This window comes from Salvelinus alpinus, chromosome 19 (assembly GCF_045679555.1).
Source record: "Salvelinus alpinus chromosome 19, SLU_Salpinus.1, whole genome shotgun sequence".
Lineage (NCBI taxonomy): Eukaryota > Metazoa > Chordata > Actinopteri > Salmoniformes > Salmonidae > Salvelinus > Salvelinus alpinus.
In genome coordinates, this window is record NC_092104.1 from 48,986,635 (window position 1) to 49,004,660 (window position 18,026).

Genomic DNA, 18,026 nt, shown 5'->3' on the forward strand with positions numbered 1-18,026 from the left:
CATTGTAACTAACTAAACAATCAATCATTTTCTATTCCCTTCCATGTAGAGTAACGCTAACCAGCAGTGATCCACAAGAAGAGAAGATCCATGCTTACTTGACCCTGTACCTTTATACTGTTCATTTTGTAGATAACTATGGCCCAGATTCCCGGCCAAGAGAATAAAGAGAAAACTACTGCCCTGAAAGGTGAGCAACTAGGTAACTGGTATTTCCTTCCTTGTGCAGATGAGTGACTGTGGGTTTGTGTATAGTACCCTGAAAATGTTGTCTTTCGCTGTGCACACTCGCAGTTCGAAAGTAATTGATAAACGAGCAAACTTGTATTCATTGGTGTCCAAGGTATTGTGTGTTATCGGGGTGAATGGTCATAACTATCTTCAGCCCGCTCCTACTGTCTGTCAGCTATGCCTACTGTTTGCGTCAACATGTGTTTGCAGACGGGACTTTAGTCTATTAGAGTAGGAAGGACTTCAGTCTGATTCTGCTGAAGGGAGACATGTGCCTTCCTAGGCTGAAGCCTATAGTTTAGAGATTTTCTCCTCTCAATAACCGCTTTGTCTTTCCACAGTTTCCAGTAAAGATGGGACACACATAGCCATGTTTGAATTGACTGGTTAAGCCTAGGCCTATTTATAGGATGCTTTTCCCGATAAAGGCTAAACACCAACCATTTATATGGAACAGATCGGGAGACTAGTAAAGGGGCAATTTGTAGTTCAAACAATAACAAAGCAGGAACCCCACCTCAGTTTTGTTAAACAGCTAAGGGATGGGGATGGAGTGTTGTAACCACTCTTAGGGCCCAATAAAGTCTGCATTGTGAAGAATGCGGACGGACACACGGAAACTCCATTTATTGAACTTATACTGAACAAAAATACAAGCGCAACATATAAAGTGTTGGTCCCATGTTTCATGAGATAAAATAAAATATCCCAGAAATGTTCTATAAGCACAAAAAGCTTATTTCTGTGTATGTGTGTCTACACTTTCTGTAGCCGTTAGCAATGATGCTAATTGTAACCTTCTGGTTATATTTTGACTACCAAGTAGCGTATGCCTACCTGGCAGAATGATATAATGATTATTTGCATCAATCCAGTGGCCATTTTGTTTTGCAAACTCTGCAATTATATGAGCGCTGCAGAAACGCCACTAATCAAAAACAATGGCAGTAAATGGGGTAACTACACCCCAAAATCCAAATGTGTTCGATTTATTTTCCAGTTCTCAGTGGTCTCCTGATGTGGTTTAAGCATTTTTATGGACTTAGAACATCCAATTTGGTTGTTTTTCTATTAAATAAGTACGATTTTGAGAGCCTCCCCCCCCCAAAAAATGGGGAAAACATAAACCTGGAAAACCAAAAAGGAGAAAACGGTATTTACATACAGCGCTATGGGTGCAAGGACGTCCCTGATATCAAAATGATGGTTTTAACCATGTTTTGAGGCTATACGGTGTTTGTTTACGTTTCATTGTTAACAAACAATAATGGAGTAAACAAGATTATATTTTGGGTTCTGATGGGGTAACACAGTTGAACTAAGCTCATGAGGCGTAAGTTATATTATTCGAAGGGTATTGCTAATGTAAAAGTCAAAAAAGGTATGTAGCAATCAGTATTTTTTTGTTATGACCGCTAACCACGTCCAATAGCCTCCTTTTGTAATAGGCCCAATTAGTGATAGTGTATGCATGATGCTATAATGAGAGGAAACACTACAATAGCACTGAATACCTAGCCTTTTTAATTAGTTACATTCTGTTCAACCAAGATGGTCCCCTACAGCAACAATTGTCACAGTATGTTAAGTGACAGTCACTTAAGTATGACAATTGGGTACTTTTCCCACCACGCCGATGCAGTAAAAGACACATCATTTGATTGTGCTTTCCTGTCAATTTGGTAACATGCTATTTACTGACTGGCCTAGCCTATATAGACATTGTGATCAAGAACAGAGCTTTCTTCACTGTCACGGATGTGTTTTTTTTGTTGTTGCTGTGCTAGTGTACACCTATATCAACACCCTTTTTTTGGACGTAGCCTAACGTGGGTTTAAATAGCTATTTTGTGGTTGTACTGTGATTCGAAGAGCAGGCAACACTCAGAGGTTTAATACAGAAATATCAGTCACCGCAATGAATATAGGCAAAATGACGTAGACTTCTACACTTTAAGGTTTCAAATGGGTTTTGATAACTGGCTACTTTGTCACATTTGCTCTATTTCAGTTGAGGACCAGCAATGGAGGGTATTCTCCTTTTAAAAATGATCTTGACCCAAATGGGATTCCAACTCAAAGCCACCATATGCCAACACCATGGAGTTGATTACTTTAATGGATCACACTACCGCTCCAGGCTATAGCAGTATGACTGCTCTTTGACGACACCGCGAGGAGTCTTTTGACTTTTACGGTGTCTGAATGCAACGTTCCGTGTTATATAATCCTCCTAGTCTTTTTTTTCAGTGCATGGATGCGTGTTAAATGGATGAGCAAAACCGTGTCATTTTGTCATGTATGCGAAAACCCTTTTGAATTTTGTGTGACGTCAGTAGCCAAGTCAAGGAAGCAGCATGCAACAATATATTGGCACATTTCACTTAGACCATGGGTAACAAATGAAACCAAGCAGTTGGCTGGTTTAACAATCTGCTTCAGGTGGCCTGTTGAACAAATGCAATTGGATGGGGGCTCTACTTTTTAACGTCTCTGATGGGTTGGTTTGTCATTTTGTTACCGGATAATTATCTGCTCAGCTGGAGGTCCTCAGCATCGTGGGTAATTTGGCCAGTTTGACCTGTGAGAAAAGCTAGCAGCTAGCCATTTTAGACTAATGGTTTAAGCCATGGTCGAAGCAAAAGTTCACAAGTATGGCTCCTGGGAGTCCTGGGATCCATAAAAACGAACAAACATTAAGCAACAGATGAGATGAAACTAGGCCTATATTCTGTATGACTGCCTTTGAGCAACATGTTCGTGTTGCAAAATCATTGTGCTAAGTGCGGAAAAACACTGTAAGCCTCAATCTCGCAGTGTGATTTAATTTAAAACAACGTGTGTTTATAAGAAGGCAAATGTTTGTAAAGAGTTTAAACTGAGCAATACATAAGTAGTTGCCTCCTTATATGACACATTGTTGAAGAAAAAAGTCAAGTTAAATCACGCTAACAGATTGAGGTTTCTGGTATTTTTTTTGCACAATGATTTTGCACCACGAAAAGGCCGCCCTCTGTGTTTTAGCAAGGCTAAGTAGCTAATATAGATTTCCTGTGTCCCTCCCCACACCTGGCCCAGACCTGTTGTCCAGGATAGACCTGGACGAACTCATGAAGAAGGACGAACCTCCGCTCAATTTCCCCAAGACGCTTGAAGAGTTTGAGTATGCCTTCAACGAGCGTAAGTCATATCATTTATATTCTGTATGTATGGATTATTTTATCCCAGGTGGACGCCTGGTGTGTTTGGCTCTTAATATTCCCCCAGTGGCCTCTCCCTCTTCTTTCTTTCTCCTGCACTGCTCTCGCTCTATCTCTCTCTGTCTCTCTCTCTCTCTCTGTCACAGTCTCTGCTGACTGTGTGGCTGTACTGTGGCTGAGGACATGTTGTGTACTATACGGCCTGTCAGTAACCTACTCAGCCTTGCGCTCATTCTGACGGAGGATTTGCATAACCTGGCCTAAGAACAGGCCCGGGCTGCCACTTCTGAGGAGCCTGCCCGGTTGTCTTTCTTCACTCTCCTCTCCAAGAATATCATTTCTATTCAAACTAAAGTCCCTCCGGCTCAGCGCTGCCACGACTGTACGGTATTCTTCACTCCAGCAGCAAAGTTAGCCTACGTCTATATAGTGTAAAAAGAAACATGACCATGTAATGAAATGAATATATAGAAGGCTGTGTACAGTTGATACAGGTATTTTAATTATAAAGATGATGGCTTCATCACAGTAGCCCTCCGGTTTTTCATTACTGGAAATCCAAGGTTATGTACACCTAATTAAGCTCCGAAATCGAGAACGGCATGCTAATTATGCTCGAAAAGGGGAGAAAAGTTGCGGAAACGTAATCCTCTGAGAGGCCGCGTTGTGGAGGCGATGGAGCTGAACTCTCGTATACACACACACACACACACACACACACACCGTTGTTTCGTAGATCTCTCCTCTCACCACCGTGAATGTATAATTGATTTCTTCAAGGTACTTTTCTGCGGGCGCCTTTTTAAACCGATACACCCCTCCCCCCGGTGCCCATCTCTTAGGCACAAGCTGGCTATTAGTTCTCCATGTTGACAAACTGGCTTTTCGGTGCTAAATGTTGTCTAACAGCTAACGATGAAAGCAAAATGTTGTAATGCCGGGCGAGTAAGCAGTGTAAGATTTATCACGCGATAACAGGGTGTAAATTGGTGCAATTTAGGGAGAGATGAAAATGCTTATGCAGTCTTTTATCTTAACATGATGCTTTTTCTTTGGCCGGGGTTTGCCGTTGCGGGATAATTGAGAAAGTATGAGACCCTCCGGCTGTTTGGGTTGTGTACTTTTGAGTTTTTCAGCGTTCTGCGTTTTGCAGTCGTTAGAGGTCACAATTAAATTGAACACTGTTTTGTGCTTTGTTATGTTGCGGTGTCAACGGAAGGATAGATGGCCTCATTGTAAACCTCTGTATTTGGAGGCATTAAACCGACGCGGGGATAATTGTTTAGCTTGAAAAAGCTACTAGTCTTGAATTGCTCGCTCCCTCATCACATTATTCTCTGCTTGTTCCTCATTTAGCTGTTATTGTAAAATGAACCTGGGCTATGAAAATAAACACGGGTGGTAAAAAGTTCTCCCCTGTAAACTCTGAATTTGTGTTTGTATCTCTAGTTTCCACCCAATGATTCAACCACTTTTGCCTGTAATGTAACTCCTAATGCACATACACTGCACCCAGTCACTCCCCACTTGGCTGGGCCTGGTAGAGAGCGGTGGCATTGGAGTTACCAGGGTGAATGCTGATTGGCTGCCATTCAAAGCCCAGCCTCAAAGGCAGCGTGGGGAACAGTTGTGGTGCTCTCTCTCTCCTCCTCACATCTCAGGTGGATGTGGACTACAGACAAATGTGACGAGGCCAAGACGAGGGGAAAAAAGGGAGAGAGAGATGAAGAAGGAATGAGAAGGAGAGAGAGTTTACGCCACACCTGCTGTCTGGGCCTGAGCTGCCAGACGTCCCAGAAGGCCGTTGGACTCGTGACTGGAAAGAGCGCCCCGCATACGCGGGCCTTGTACCTGCCAGATGGGGGGGGGGGGACCGAAGCCACAAACGCTTTTAATTGCGTGAAGGGAGAGAGGCGCAGAAAAGCATGGGGCTCAGTTTACGGAAGGTCAAAGCTAGTTTGCTTCTTTCGACAGGGCGGAACTACTTCAGCATGTCCCCTCCTACCGCTGCTCCACTCCTCACACTATCATTAGCTTTCCTGCCGTAATTAAGCGGCAGTCGGTTTGAACAGTGGTTAGTTTTCTCTTACTTTCGGGAACCTGAGGAATTGGTCCATCGTTATCCTTCCAGACCCTTCTGCCACGCACGTCCCAACCGCAGTTGAACGCTTATAGTTGAGGTCAGTTCCATTTTGAATGGCTACTGTGATTGATTGATATTCAGCCCATGAATTTGAAACTGCTTGCTATTTTCTCTGAGGATTTTTCAATTTGTAAATTATGTTTCAATTTGTTTGCTAGATTGACCCCTACCCTGGCACAAAACTACTTGAGATACTGAAAGAAGTTTCCCCACTACTCCCCCTGGAGAGGGTTTCAATCAGTCTCAATGATTGGCCTTGATTAACTTTGTTTCTGTCTGTCCTTCCATCTTTCTCTCGGTCTGTCTGTCTTTCTGTCTATCGTTGTCTATCTACCTGTCGGTTTCTGTCTGTCTTTGTCTGTCGGTTTCTGTCTGTCTGTATGTCTCTCCGTCTGTCTTTGTCTGTCTGTGTGTCTGTATGCGTTTCTGTCTGTACCTATCAGAGGGCAGGTTGAGGCACACCACGACGGGCGAGGCGTATGTGTTCAACGCCCGGGAGGACCTCCACAGGTGGAACCAGAAACGCTACGAGGCCCTGGGAGAGGTAGGTACTGTTACTGCTCACCCCGTCGTCATCCCCCTCTAACTCTGTCTATCAATCATCAGGGCATGCGTTATATTGTCATCTACTTTTGCATTACTATAGTCCTTTTGTCTTTTGTACGGAAAAATGTTGGTTTTACTCTAGGTTAGGAAGTTCATTATAACAAGACAAAAGAGGAAAGGATCCCTGAATTTGAATAAGTAAATGAGAGAATAGATCCTACCAAATTGTATTATTAAGGGCAAACTTTGAGGATTTTTTTTCTTTCTATCTGTGCTCCCCAGATTGAATAACTCTTTCATTTGATTTAGAGCGGTATTGAACACACACGCACCGCGCGTGCGCACACACACACCATGTCACATGACTGTGTGTGTTCTTTTATTTCTCGGAGTTGTCTTCTAAGGGCCTCTATGCATAATGTGTTCTGGCTCTGCCTGGCACATCTCTTGAGAGTGACGTGTGTTTGGGCACGGTGGTTGGCAGGACGTGGTGGATCCTCCTTGGCAGCAGTGGTGGACGACCGTCTTAGTATGTGTGTGTGTTGTGTTTTGAGTGATCAAGCCCTGATTTATAACTGGCTCAGCGGTCGTGCTGTTTACACCTTCACATTCAAAACACCCTTAATACCACCAGGCCCTAGACACTTTCACTGCTCTAGCAGGCGTGTGTGCGTGTGTGTGTGTGTGTATATATCATACAGCTTTGGTAAGTATGCTGGTATATGGAGACGCAGCTACACAGAGCTCATATGTCACACTATGTAGGCCTACATACTGTATATCGCCACACCCGCAATAACGTCTGCTAAAGATGTGTATGTGACCAATACAATTGTATTTGATATCCGCTTGTCTGGATACCAGCCTGAAGGTTCGGTTAGCCCCTGACAGACGGACGGGACCGACGCACTGACTGACGTGCGATGTACCCATCACGCTGTCACACCTCACCCAAAAGTTCACTTTGCGTTCACTTCCGTCTCAAGCCGTGCAATATGCATGAGCTAATCCCGAACCAATGCTTTTCTTTGGTAAATCTTTTGTTTCATTCGCAACCCCGCTATTTTGCTTTTAATTGTTCCCCGCGTTCTTTCAAGTTCAAAGCGAAAGATGGACTCTTTGGTGGGATTACCTGTGTGTTTTAATTTCTAATCCAGGTACGTCCTTTGTGAACTATCCTTTTGTTGAAAGCTCCCTTTCTCCTGCTGGTATCTCGCCAGCGTCTGAAACGCTGGAAGCAAACATTTTGGTCGCGCGGATTGGAGTCGTCCCGAGAACGCAGTCGTTTGAACTTCCTGAACTCGGACATCAGGCGCAGGCCCAGACGCTTAGTTAACTCGTTAAGGAGCTAATATGGTATTGACGTTCTGTGGTTCAAAAGAGGCGGCGTCTCGTTCATTGGGAACGTAAAGGCTTTGCCGATTGGTGAAGCTAGCTTGTGATAACGAGATATCGGAGTAGAGTTACAGAGAGTTGCGTGGCTATTGTTGGTTAGGACTCCTGTCTGTGTCTGTGTGTGTGATCAGGCCTGGGTAATTCAAGGTTTAGATGTGAGCGCAAAAAAATAACCGGCAGCTGAGAGCCCTCGTTCACAACAATGGCCGTCCTGAAGCATGCATGCCCTCGATCAACCAATCGCCCTGGAGTGGGTGCACTACCCAATATGCATTGTGCAGGGGTGGACAGGGACGCAAGGAGATGCTATGCCCTTCCATGACTGTCCCTGGGGTTGGGGGTGTATGAGCAAGGGAGCGCCCACCCAACCCGCATGGGTGGGGGCCAGCGTCATCTCTCTCTTTCTGTCTCTCCCTCGCTCTCTCTGTCTCTCTCTGTTGCTCTCTGTCTCTGTGTTTCTCTCTCTCTGTCGCTCCCTCTCTATCTCTCTCGCTCTCTGTCTCTCTGTTTCTCTCTCTCGCTCCCTCTATCTGTCTCTCTCTGTTGCTCCCTGTGTCTGTGTTTCTCTCTCTCTGTCTCTCTCTGTTTCTCTCTCTCTCGCTCCCTCTATCTGTCTCTCTCTGTTGCTCTCTGTCTCTGTGTTTCTCTCTCTGTCTCTCTCTGTTTCTCTCTCTCTCGCTCTCTGTCTCTCTCTGTTTCTCTCTCTCGCTCCCTCTATCTGTCTCTCTCTGTTGCTCCCTGTGTCTGTGTTTCTCTCTCTCTCTGTCTCTCTCTGTTTCTCTCTCTCTCGCTCCCTCTATCTCTCTCTCTGTTGCTCTCTGTCTCTGTGTTTCTCTCTCTGTCTCTCTCTGTTTCTCTCTCGCTCCCTCTATCTGTCTCTCTCTGTTGCTCTCTGCCTCTGTGTCTCTCGCTCTCCCTCCCTCCCTCTCTTCTGTGGCCCTGCCAGTCTTCCGAGCAGAGCTAGCTATGACAGCGCAGCGCTAGGGAGAAATGGCGGCCACATTGTGAGAGGCATCACAGCACCAGATGTCCAATTTGCACTTCAGCCTCGTCTGAATGGGTGGACGACGTCTCGATGGCCGGCGTGGAGGAAAGATTCGCAGCTGGGGTTGAATGAAGGGGCATTGCATTGTGGGCCCAGATTTTAATAAGTATTCTCATTTTATTTATATATTTTACAGCTCAATGCGAAGATCTTTCCAAGGAGCACAAATCCTTCACTGTACTCTACATTAACGGGTTTTTTATGATGTCCCAGTTTGTGGTGAATTAGCATATTGAATTGAGTTGTCTGAAAACCTCTGAATACCAGCCTCACGATGCCAATAATTTAAGGTGCTGTTTGTTGAATAAACTGCTATTGTGTCGATCCCTGTGGATACGTGTGTGTGGGTGGGTGTGTGCGTGCGTGCGTGGATGTGAGCGGCAGAAGCGTCACATCTGTTCTCCCTGTTTGGATAAGACCTTGTGCAGTGATTAAAAGGCTGTTTGTTCTGGTATCTGTGTGAGTGGTGTGTGTGAAAGCCCTGGTCTTCTCTACATGTTGTCAGCCAGATTAAACCTAATGCATCAAAAAGCCTCCATCAGCCAGGGAACAGGGGCAAGAGCATCCCCGCTCTGACATCTCCATTAGTACGACAGGAACCCAGGCAGCATCGCTACGCAGCGCCAGGCTACTCTACACACATAGGCACGGCGGGGGACGGTATGCTAGTTATATTCCGATCGTGATTTAGTGCTGATCGTTGTTTGAAAGGAGATGTATTTTATTTGACCGTTGAATGAACCACAACCTGGTAGTGAACTGAAGCTAGTTGTAGCCCATCAGCGATCCCCTTCCCCTCAGCCTCACCCGTTCTGTCCTGGTGTTGATATTGATGGGAAAACAGAGAGAGATGGAGGCATTAACTTACTGTGTTTGTGTGTGTGGGGGGGGGGGGGCCCTCTGGGGGCTGCGGGGAAAATTGAAACGCCTGCCTCGTGCTCAGTCAGCCGATCCACGTTCTCCCCGTGTTAATATCTCCCACTATTGTCTTAGCCGAACCCGCTACACACACTCACACACACACACGAATGAGAGATCATTGTTTGATCTGCATCATTGAACGCTATCTAGTACCCCTTGGAGCTGTGTCTGTCTATTTCAGCAAGTGTGTGTGTGTGTGTGTGTGTACGCGCGCACGCTTGTACATGCACACTTCTGGAGTTCTTCATAAGCTATTGTTCGTGAGTGTGTGTGTGTTCCAGGATTACCTTTGAGGTTATGTGTGTGTGTGTGTGTGTGTGTGTGTATGTGCGCACGCGGTCTTGCATGCCTGTGTGTGTAGAATCAGGGTGACCTGGGCCCTGTAGGGCTCAGTGAAAGTGTAATTGTTGCTGTAAGTGATAGTTCCCCCTGATAGATGACAAGCATGATGCCAGGCCCAGATGGAGCTGAATTAAGCTGTTAATAAATGAGGATTTTTCTCCCCACCTCCCTGCATCTGTGGGATGACAGACACACACACACACACACACACAATATTCTAATGAACCTGGGCCCAGCCAGATGGCTGTATTGTGAAGATCTCTCTCTCTCTTTGTGTGTTTCTCTCTCTCTCTCTGCCGTGTGTATCGTTGGCTCATCCCTTTATACAGTAGAGCCAGTTTTGCGACGACGAGCTCAAAGCTACTAGTTAACACCGGTGGGTCCTGTGTGTGCTGTACATGCAGTTGAATTGATCAAATGAACAGTACATGCCGATTTAATCCGCAATCTGGTGTTTTATCTAGTCACGAGTATGGTCATGTTACCTTTTAAAAGGAGTGCACAACTGAAGGGTAATGATGAAATGGCAAAAAGACACGCTCGCCTTCACCTACCCGGGGAGGAAGCTGTAGGCCTCTGCTCTACTGTATACCCGTGAGCGAGATGGGAAACAGGGCGCGCGATGGCAGCGGCGAGCCCACACACCCCTATCAGTCACGGACGTTTTGTTTTGGAAGTTAAGAGGATCCCTCTAAAGAGGAGCAAAATGGCAGCTGTCTCTCTTGATTTATGGCATCTCATCACTCCTCGAACCCCACGGCGCGGCTGGTAGAAAGGGAGGGAGTGGGGGGTGGGCGGGGAAGGGAGGCGAGCCAGAGCACAGGCAGCCACGGCGCCGTACTTTAAAAGTGAATTATCCCTCGGCCGGCTTCTGAGGTAACACCTGAGGTGGTCATTAGACTGCCATTAAGGAGTGCAGCGCAGCACGGCGCGTAGCCTGAGAGGAGGGAGAGCGGGAGAGGAAGTGAGATGAGCCTCCATGCAGACACCCCCCGCCCTCCCTCTCTCCGGAGAAGAAACTTCCCCCAGATACAGGCAGACGCAACACAGGGACCTTGTGGGAATTGCGTTGGGGAGCTTTGTTCTTCCATATACCCAACTGATAAAAAAAGACGAGACGGGAGGGGGTTGAAGTAAGACAACAATTGACTCTATTTTAAATCTCAGCCTGATGTTAGACAAGGCCACCCTTAAAATAAACACTATTCTTCCTTTTGCTCTCTCCTCCCGTAGCTTTGCTTTACTGCTGCCGTTGTCTTTTTGTTGTTGTTTGGGGATTTTATTCATCTTTTTCTATTCTTCCTTAAAGAAGAAGCGTTTCTTTCCCGGGCCCCTGTCACTGTAAGCATGCCGAGCTCTCCTCACTTTCATTATGTAAACAGCTTTGATATCGTCGCCGTGTGCCTCTCTGCGTAAGTGGCTTTTAGAGAGAGCTCCGGACCGCCTGCTCTCGTGTGTCTCTCTCTCTCTCTTTCTCTGTCTGTCTGTCTTTCTCTCTCTGTCTCTCTCTCTCTGTTTGGGAAGTGTGGTAGAGCGGTACTTAAACCAGCCAGTACAGTCAGTAGAGGTCACTCTCCCATTCCTCAGGCCCACATCTACAGCAGGGCAGGCCTGTTCCATAGCCAACTGTGGCCTGTGTTTGGGCTTTTGAGCTACGGTCAGACCCGGGGTAACCCTCCCATCTCCCCGCCCCACCCCCCCATGTCAGTTGTAACTAGGGTTGCAAAGGGAGGGTATTTTACTGGAAACTTTAGAAGTTTACCAGTAAACTACCAGAATGTTGGTTTCTTTCATGGATTTTATGTAACCTATCACAAGACATCTAGTGGCCCGTTTGGGTACTTCAGATGATCACAGGCGTCTGTAATTATCTCTGGCCCTCTGTGTGGCCTCATCGCATATAAAAAAAAATATATGAAATAATTGACTAAGATGATTTTGAAATAAAAACGAGAATGACAAAGCTGTAAAACATTCTCCTAAATATGAACCATCAATTTAGTGAATACCATTTATTTTTAATATCAGGGTTTCAGCATGAAAAATGCTTTATGTTTTTGTACACATTATCAGTATGTATTTGTTGTCAATATTTTGGCATCAAACTGTTGGTGGCAGTTGTGAAAAAGTAAATAGTTGCAGTTGTAAAGGTAATGCCGTTGTTGATTAGATGCTTTTTTCATTAATTAGGCAATTTTTTTATTGAACCATATGGTCTAGCTACTATAACTGTATGGACACACATATCATAAATGAATAAAATATGTGAATAATTATAAAAAAAATCTAAGTATAATTTACGATAATTGCCATAGATTTTCTGTTAATTACCAAAATTGCTGAAGATTCTGGTAACTTTGGCAAATTACTGATTGCTCTGCAACCCTAGTTGTAACCCTCGTCCCCACCTCCCTTGCCCGGGGCAACACTCACTCCCTCCTCTCCCACCTTTCCCCCCACCCCCGTTATCTGGGGTAACCCTTATCCCCTCCTCCTCTCCCCCCACCCCCATGTCCGGTGGATCATCTCCTTATCACCTCGAGAGGTCAGCTGGACCCAGCATGACTGGAGTAATCAGAGAGCATTACACAATGTGGGAGGTCTGGATTCTACCCCCTCTCTCTCTCTTTCACCCCTCTCCCTCTTTATCTGAGGAAGGCCCTCCCTTGTTAGTTTGAAGAGGGTTTTTCCACCAGGTTAGTTTACAAACAGATCGACTTACCGACACAGTGGTCTTCATTAAGGCCTTAACCGGGGGGGGGTGAGATGATGGGGGCAGTAGAGAGAAGAGGAGAAGGGTAGGAGAGGTGCGTTGAGGGAGGGGGGGTGCTATCGCTCGCCCACTCAGTGGAAAGCGCTTGGTCAAGGCCAGTCACCCACCCTCCCTCCCTGCAGTCTCAGCGGTCTACCGCGGTGGGAGCTGGCACCAGCCACACACATGCTCCCTAGGATTACCTTTCTCTCCAACAGACTGAGCCCTTCTGTAAACCCTTCCTTCCTCCCTGCTCCTCCTGGTTCCTGGGGCACCGTGGGGGTACGTCACCACAGCACTTCCCCTAAAACGAACCACATAGGCCCCCAGAGAAAGGGAGACGGAAAGGTCTGTTTAGAATTGCCTGGCCTCGATGATGAGTAGAGGAGACCTTGGGATGTGGAGGTGGTGACCGCTACGCTGCTTTCAGAGACATGTGCAGACATCATCCAACTGATGTCCCAGGGTCAGGGGTAGATGCATCTTCCTCCTCCTCATCTTCCTCGCCACACTTGGCCGCGCTGTCATTTTTGCCACAGCGAGTAGTTTAAGTAATACCGGCAGTACGTCTAATTTTGACGGTTGGGCTGTTTTTTGGGGGGGGGGCATCAGCCAAATGTCCCCAATCTCCGTCAGTGTTGAGTGCACCCCCACTATCACAATCAACCTCAGCAGCACCGGCAGCCAGCCCCAGACAGACATGGTTGCAGGGAGAGATAGACAGAACCACTTAGCACTCCTCCACTACCTGCAGGGCCAGGCCTTTCATTATAAGACTAATAACACTGTGTTAATGATGTGACAAAGTGCTGTAGCTTATGCCGCTGATCGGCTGCAGAGAGAGATGGCTGAGGCCCACGCAGCGATGGTAGCCATTTTCACATAGTAGTGAAGTTTCTTCTAGTGTGTGTGTGTTTGCACTTCTTTGTGTGTGTGTGGGTTGGCTCTCATCAGCATATGATATTTTGACTCTGTAACCATGTCATCTAAGTTGACCATGTTGCCAGCAGCAGACCACCCTGCATCCCTCTGCTGGCTTGCCTCTGAAGCTAAGCAGGGTTGGTCCTGGTCGGTCCCTGCATGGGAGACCAGATGCTGCTAGAAGTGGTGTTGGACGGTCCCCCCCCCCCCCCAAAATATTCCAATGCCCCAGGGCAGTAATAAGGGGGCGTCTTTCGGATGGGACGTTAAACGGGTGTCCTGACTCTCTGTGGTCACTAAAGATCCCATGGCACTTATCGTAAGAGTAGGGGTGTTAACCCTGGTGTCCTGTCTAAATTCCCAAGCTGTCACTCATACCATCATGGTCACCTAATCATCCCCGGGTTCCAATTGGCTCATTCATCCCCCGCCCCCTGCTCACCCCTGTAACTATTCCCCATGTCGTTGCTGTAAACGAGAACGTGTTCTCAGTCAGCTTACCTTGTAAAATAATAAATAAGGGTAAAATAAATTAAAAAGTGCTCTGTGGGGTTTGTTATTTTGGGCTTGTGTGTGGACTCCCTCTCTCTCTCTCTCTCATCCGGGCCTGGAGTGATACTGATCTCAGAGCTGTGCTTCCTCATCTGACTCCAATCAGCAAGCCCCTGTATCCTGACCCTGGGCCTGTCTGTCAACCTGAACAAAGACCTCTGTGTACCGGCGGACGGACACACACGAAACAGCACATATACACTCTGTTTCATGCGTGCTCTGCCTACATATGCGTGCACACACACACATGCGCACACACACACACACACACACACACACACACACACACACACACACACGCTCTCAGTCCACTTCCCACCTCCCCATTCCTTATCTTTTTCCACGTCAGATGGTTTTCAGGCCACCTGAGGCGCTGAACAAATAATGTAGCACAAATGAAGTTTCCTGCTCGGGTTATTGATGCCATTAAAAACGTGCATATTGAACCTTGCAATCATTTTAGTCTTTATCAGGGAGCCTTACATTTAGTGAATTAGCTGATGTGGCCACAGCTATGTCTCTTAGCGTTCCCCATCTAGCGGGTCAAATGGTCAAATCTGTCATCTCATTTGGTCTGTCCGCCAGGCCTGCGATTGGCTAGTCCCTCCTAATCATATCTCACTGCATCATTTGTCCATAATGTGTTTCTTTAGACACATAATCAGGTTAGCAATGACTTTCTTTTGGCTTTAAAAGAGCATGTGGTTATAATGATTGGTATTAGCCTTTTCCCTCTGACTTTGCTTAGAGGAGACTGTGGGCTTTGAATATTGAACTTCTAGGTATTGGTTTAACTCTGTGCAATGTTGTGGAGTGTTGTATTGGATCCTGTGACCGTACCATACTGCTATCTGGTAGTTTTGGGGTATGGGTGTATACAACTCTGTTGTGTTGTACTGATGTAAATAGGTTTAAGTACCTAGGCAACAGTGTGACAGTGGTCACTCAGTTTGTGTGTGCCTGTGTGTCTCAGGGCTCAGACCTGACACGCTCTGTCTCCACGGCGCCTCCTCTCTCCCTCCCAGCCCCTCCCTTTCCTGTGCGGCTCCAGGGAGTCCAGCTAAAGCGAACACAAACACAGAGGACAGGGAGGGACCTGACTCTGGCCTGTCCAGCTGTCCCTGTGGTCACAGCAGACGTCCCCCCCAGGCGCCACAGACCTCACCCACACCATGCCACACCACACACCCCTTGTCCTCGCCCACCCGGCTTGGGCCACTAGACCACATCGCTGCACCTCCATGCCAGGCTGGGCACGTCTGATAAACACCCCCAGTAATACCCCCTAACCGCCACAGCTGAGACATCATCATCATCCGCTACAAACACGCCAAAACACGACCGTCAGAAAGTTCTTTCTCCCCCTCCCTCATCCCTCTCTCATTCGCGTCCAAACAAAACGACGCCACAAAAGCCCTTTATGTTTTCAGCTGCCGAGGAGTCCGAACGGGAGCGAGAGAAAGGGGAGGAGACGGGGTTAAAAAAGAAAGAAAAAGTAGTTGATGTCATTGAACCATGAAACCGTTGGCCTGGGGTTGAAATTGCACTGTATACAAGTTCCTCAGTGCTGTGGCTGGGAGGATAAACATCAGCTCGGTGCTTGTATCACAGATTCCCTCCCTTGGCGTCCATTCCCTCTATACCGGGACTGCTCTGAGCTCCAAGAGCACGACACGTCCAACTCCAAACACTTTCAATTAGCTCACACGTACAGTACCGCCTGTCTGTCTAGGGGCCAAATACACTGACTATACACTGTGTACACGAACCAAGTAAAAGTACATGCTTCTTCTCTCAAGCTACATGCTGTTCTTGCTGTGTTGCTGTACATGGATTTGGAAGTGGCATCAACGTGAGGTGTGTACCGCAAACTGTGCCGTTGTTGTGTTCGTTGTGTTTGTTGTGAATAAAGATTTTCAGTTTTTTTTTCTTTGTCTTTGTCTTTCAGATCATCACGCATTATGTTTACCAACTGCTGGAGACAAAGTGCAACCTGACAAAGGAAATCGTGCCGGTGAGTATTTGCGAGTGAGAAAGAAAAAAAACCGAGGCGTTCAGGCCTTTTAAAGATTATGGGGGATATTAAACGTGAAAGTTGACGTGAATGCGTCGGCTTCCGAGAATGATTATGATGTCGAGTGTCCCGCGGAAAACTAGGAATCGGAGAGAAGGAAATAAGCTTTTTAATTTCTCTCTCTTTGTCCAAATGTGTCTCCTCAACAAATGAACTGTATTTGTGACACGTCGTCTCTGAGTCAGGAAAAGCTGTCGCTTAATCTGTTTTGCATTCAAATGCACTCAAAGGGACTTTATTCCCTCTCACTGGTCCGTTCTTGCTCTCTGCTCATCCCAACGTTCAACACAGGCTTGACTCCCCCCCCCCCCCCCCGTTGATCTTCGTTTCTGAGGAAGATTGGTCCTTTTTCCACTTAGCATTTCTCTATCCCTGTTCATAGCGAATGTTTACGGCCTCTGTTGTTCTGGCGCAGTGAGGCGCCGTTAACGGCACGGACAACCTATAAATCACCTAGCTAACCCAGTTTTTATTACACCTGTACACTTTTACACTCTGCCTGCGCTATTTATCTCATTATTCCGCCGGAATATCGTACGGTTCCGCGGGCGTGTGGTAGTGGTGGGTCCGTCCACCTGCCTCGAGTTGAACTTGTGACCGCAGATTTTAAGCAGATTAACCAGGGCCAAGTATAGAAGGAGGGAACAAGAGAAAGAAAGAGAAGACAGGCTGAGATTTCTCCCCCTCCCGTTTTTCTTTGTCTGCTTGGATTAAGTTCTTGCAGCTGCCACCCATGGTTTTTATGGACAGTGCGTGTCTCCTCAGAGATTCCTCTAGGCACACTGGGGACCTCGTCCATCCAAGGGCAGTTGAGGACACACTCATTGGACATATTTTTTTTAAAGGACTTATTCGTTACTACGGAGGATGTCAGACCCCCCCGTCCCACCCACCCGCGTTCCAAAGACATGCTAACGTGGCCTTCCGAGTACTGTACTTCTGAAAAAGATTTTGATGGCGTATTTGTTCAAATTGCAGCACTAATGAAAGGATGATACTGTGTCATGTGACCAGGTGGATGCCACAGAGGAGGAGCCCAAGAGCTTCATCTACCTGAGTGCTGATGCCATGTCCAACCCTGCCAAGCTGCTGGTGCTCATCCAGGGGTGCGGGGTGGTCCGGGCCGGCCAGTGGGCACGACGCCTCATCATCAACCAAGACCTTGACTCGGGAACACAGATCCCCTTCATCACCCGCGCCCAGGAGGTAGGGGCGCCGCCCACCCGGGTGACACTGGGGGGGTTAGCCTGCCAGTGGTACAGAGGTGTTAAGTTGGCAGGGGTGGTTGGGGTTACCATGGGGTAACCATGGGGTGGGCTCTGCAGATTGTGTTTAGGTATGGGTCTTGTTTGTCAATGGCAGACCTGGGTGTGGACTTGTGATTTATGGTAGCCTGGTTGGTTAGGGCTGTAGCTTGGCTGAGGCTTTTAGATGTGCCTAGGCTGCTGTGTGTGTGTGTGTGGTGTGTGTGTGTGTGTGTGTGTGTGTAAGGGACATTGCACATGTGATTCTGTGTTGTTTCTGTGGTGTATATATGTCTTGGTTTCATTTTGATTTGTGTTGAGTACTTTGTCATTTTATAAACGGGTTATTGTGAGAGTATGCAGGCCTGTAAGCCTATTTATGTACATGCATCTTGTTCAATCCCCCCCCCGCCCCTCTCTATCTCTCTCTCTTTGTATTCCCCTGTGTGACACTGGCGGCTGCAGTACTACAGTTCAGTGTTCTAGTCTGTGATCTCTCTGTCTGTCTGTCTGTCTGTGTGGAGTCTTAGCTGCAGGTCAGCCCTCAGGTCTGCAGCAGCTTCACATCACCGTGCTCTCTGATCTGCATGGCTCCCCCCTCAACACTATACACACACACACACACACACACACACACACACACACACACACACACACACA

At 47.1% G+C, this 18,026-nt stretch overlaps 1 protein-coding gene across 13 annotated transcripts in view; it reads left to right on the forward strand.

Annotated features, from left to right (window-relative positions):
- Window positions 1–18,026, forward strand: part of LOC139545765 (cotranscriptional regulator ARB2A homolog) — a 199,689-nt gene that overhangs the window by 800 nt on the left and 180,863 nt on the right. For 7 of the 13 annotated variants that reach the window (XM_071353913.1, XM_071353906.1, XM_071353918.1 and 4 more), the window contains exons 2-6: window positions 133–202; window positions 3,310–3,411; window positions 6,018–6,118; window positions 15,997–16,062; window positions 17,137–17,328. In XM_071353913.1, the coding sequence (XP_071210014.1) occupies window positions 133–202; window positions 3,310–3,411; window positions 6,018–6,118; window positions 15,997–16,062; window positions 17,137–17,328 (531 nt within the window). Of the gene's footprint in view, window positions 1–49; window positions 203–3,309; window positions 3,412–6,017; window positions 6,119–15,996; window positions 16,063–17,136; window positions 17,329–18,026 lie in introns of all 13 variants that reach the window. The other 6 variants (XM_071353915.1, XM_071353908.1, XM_071353909.1 and 3 more) reach the window with 3 other exon arrangements.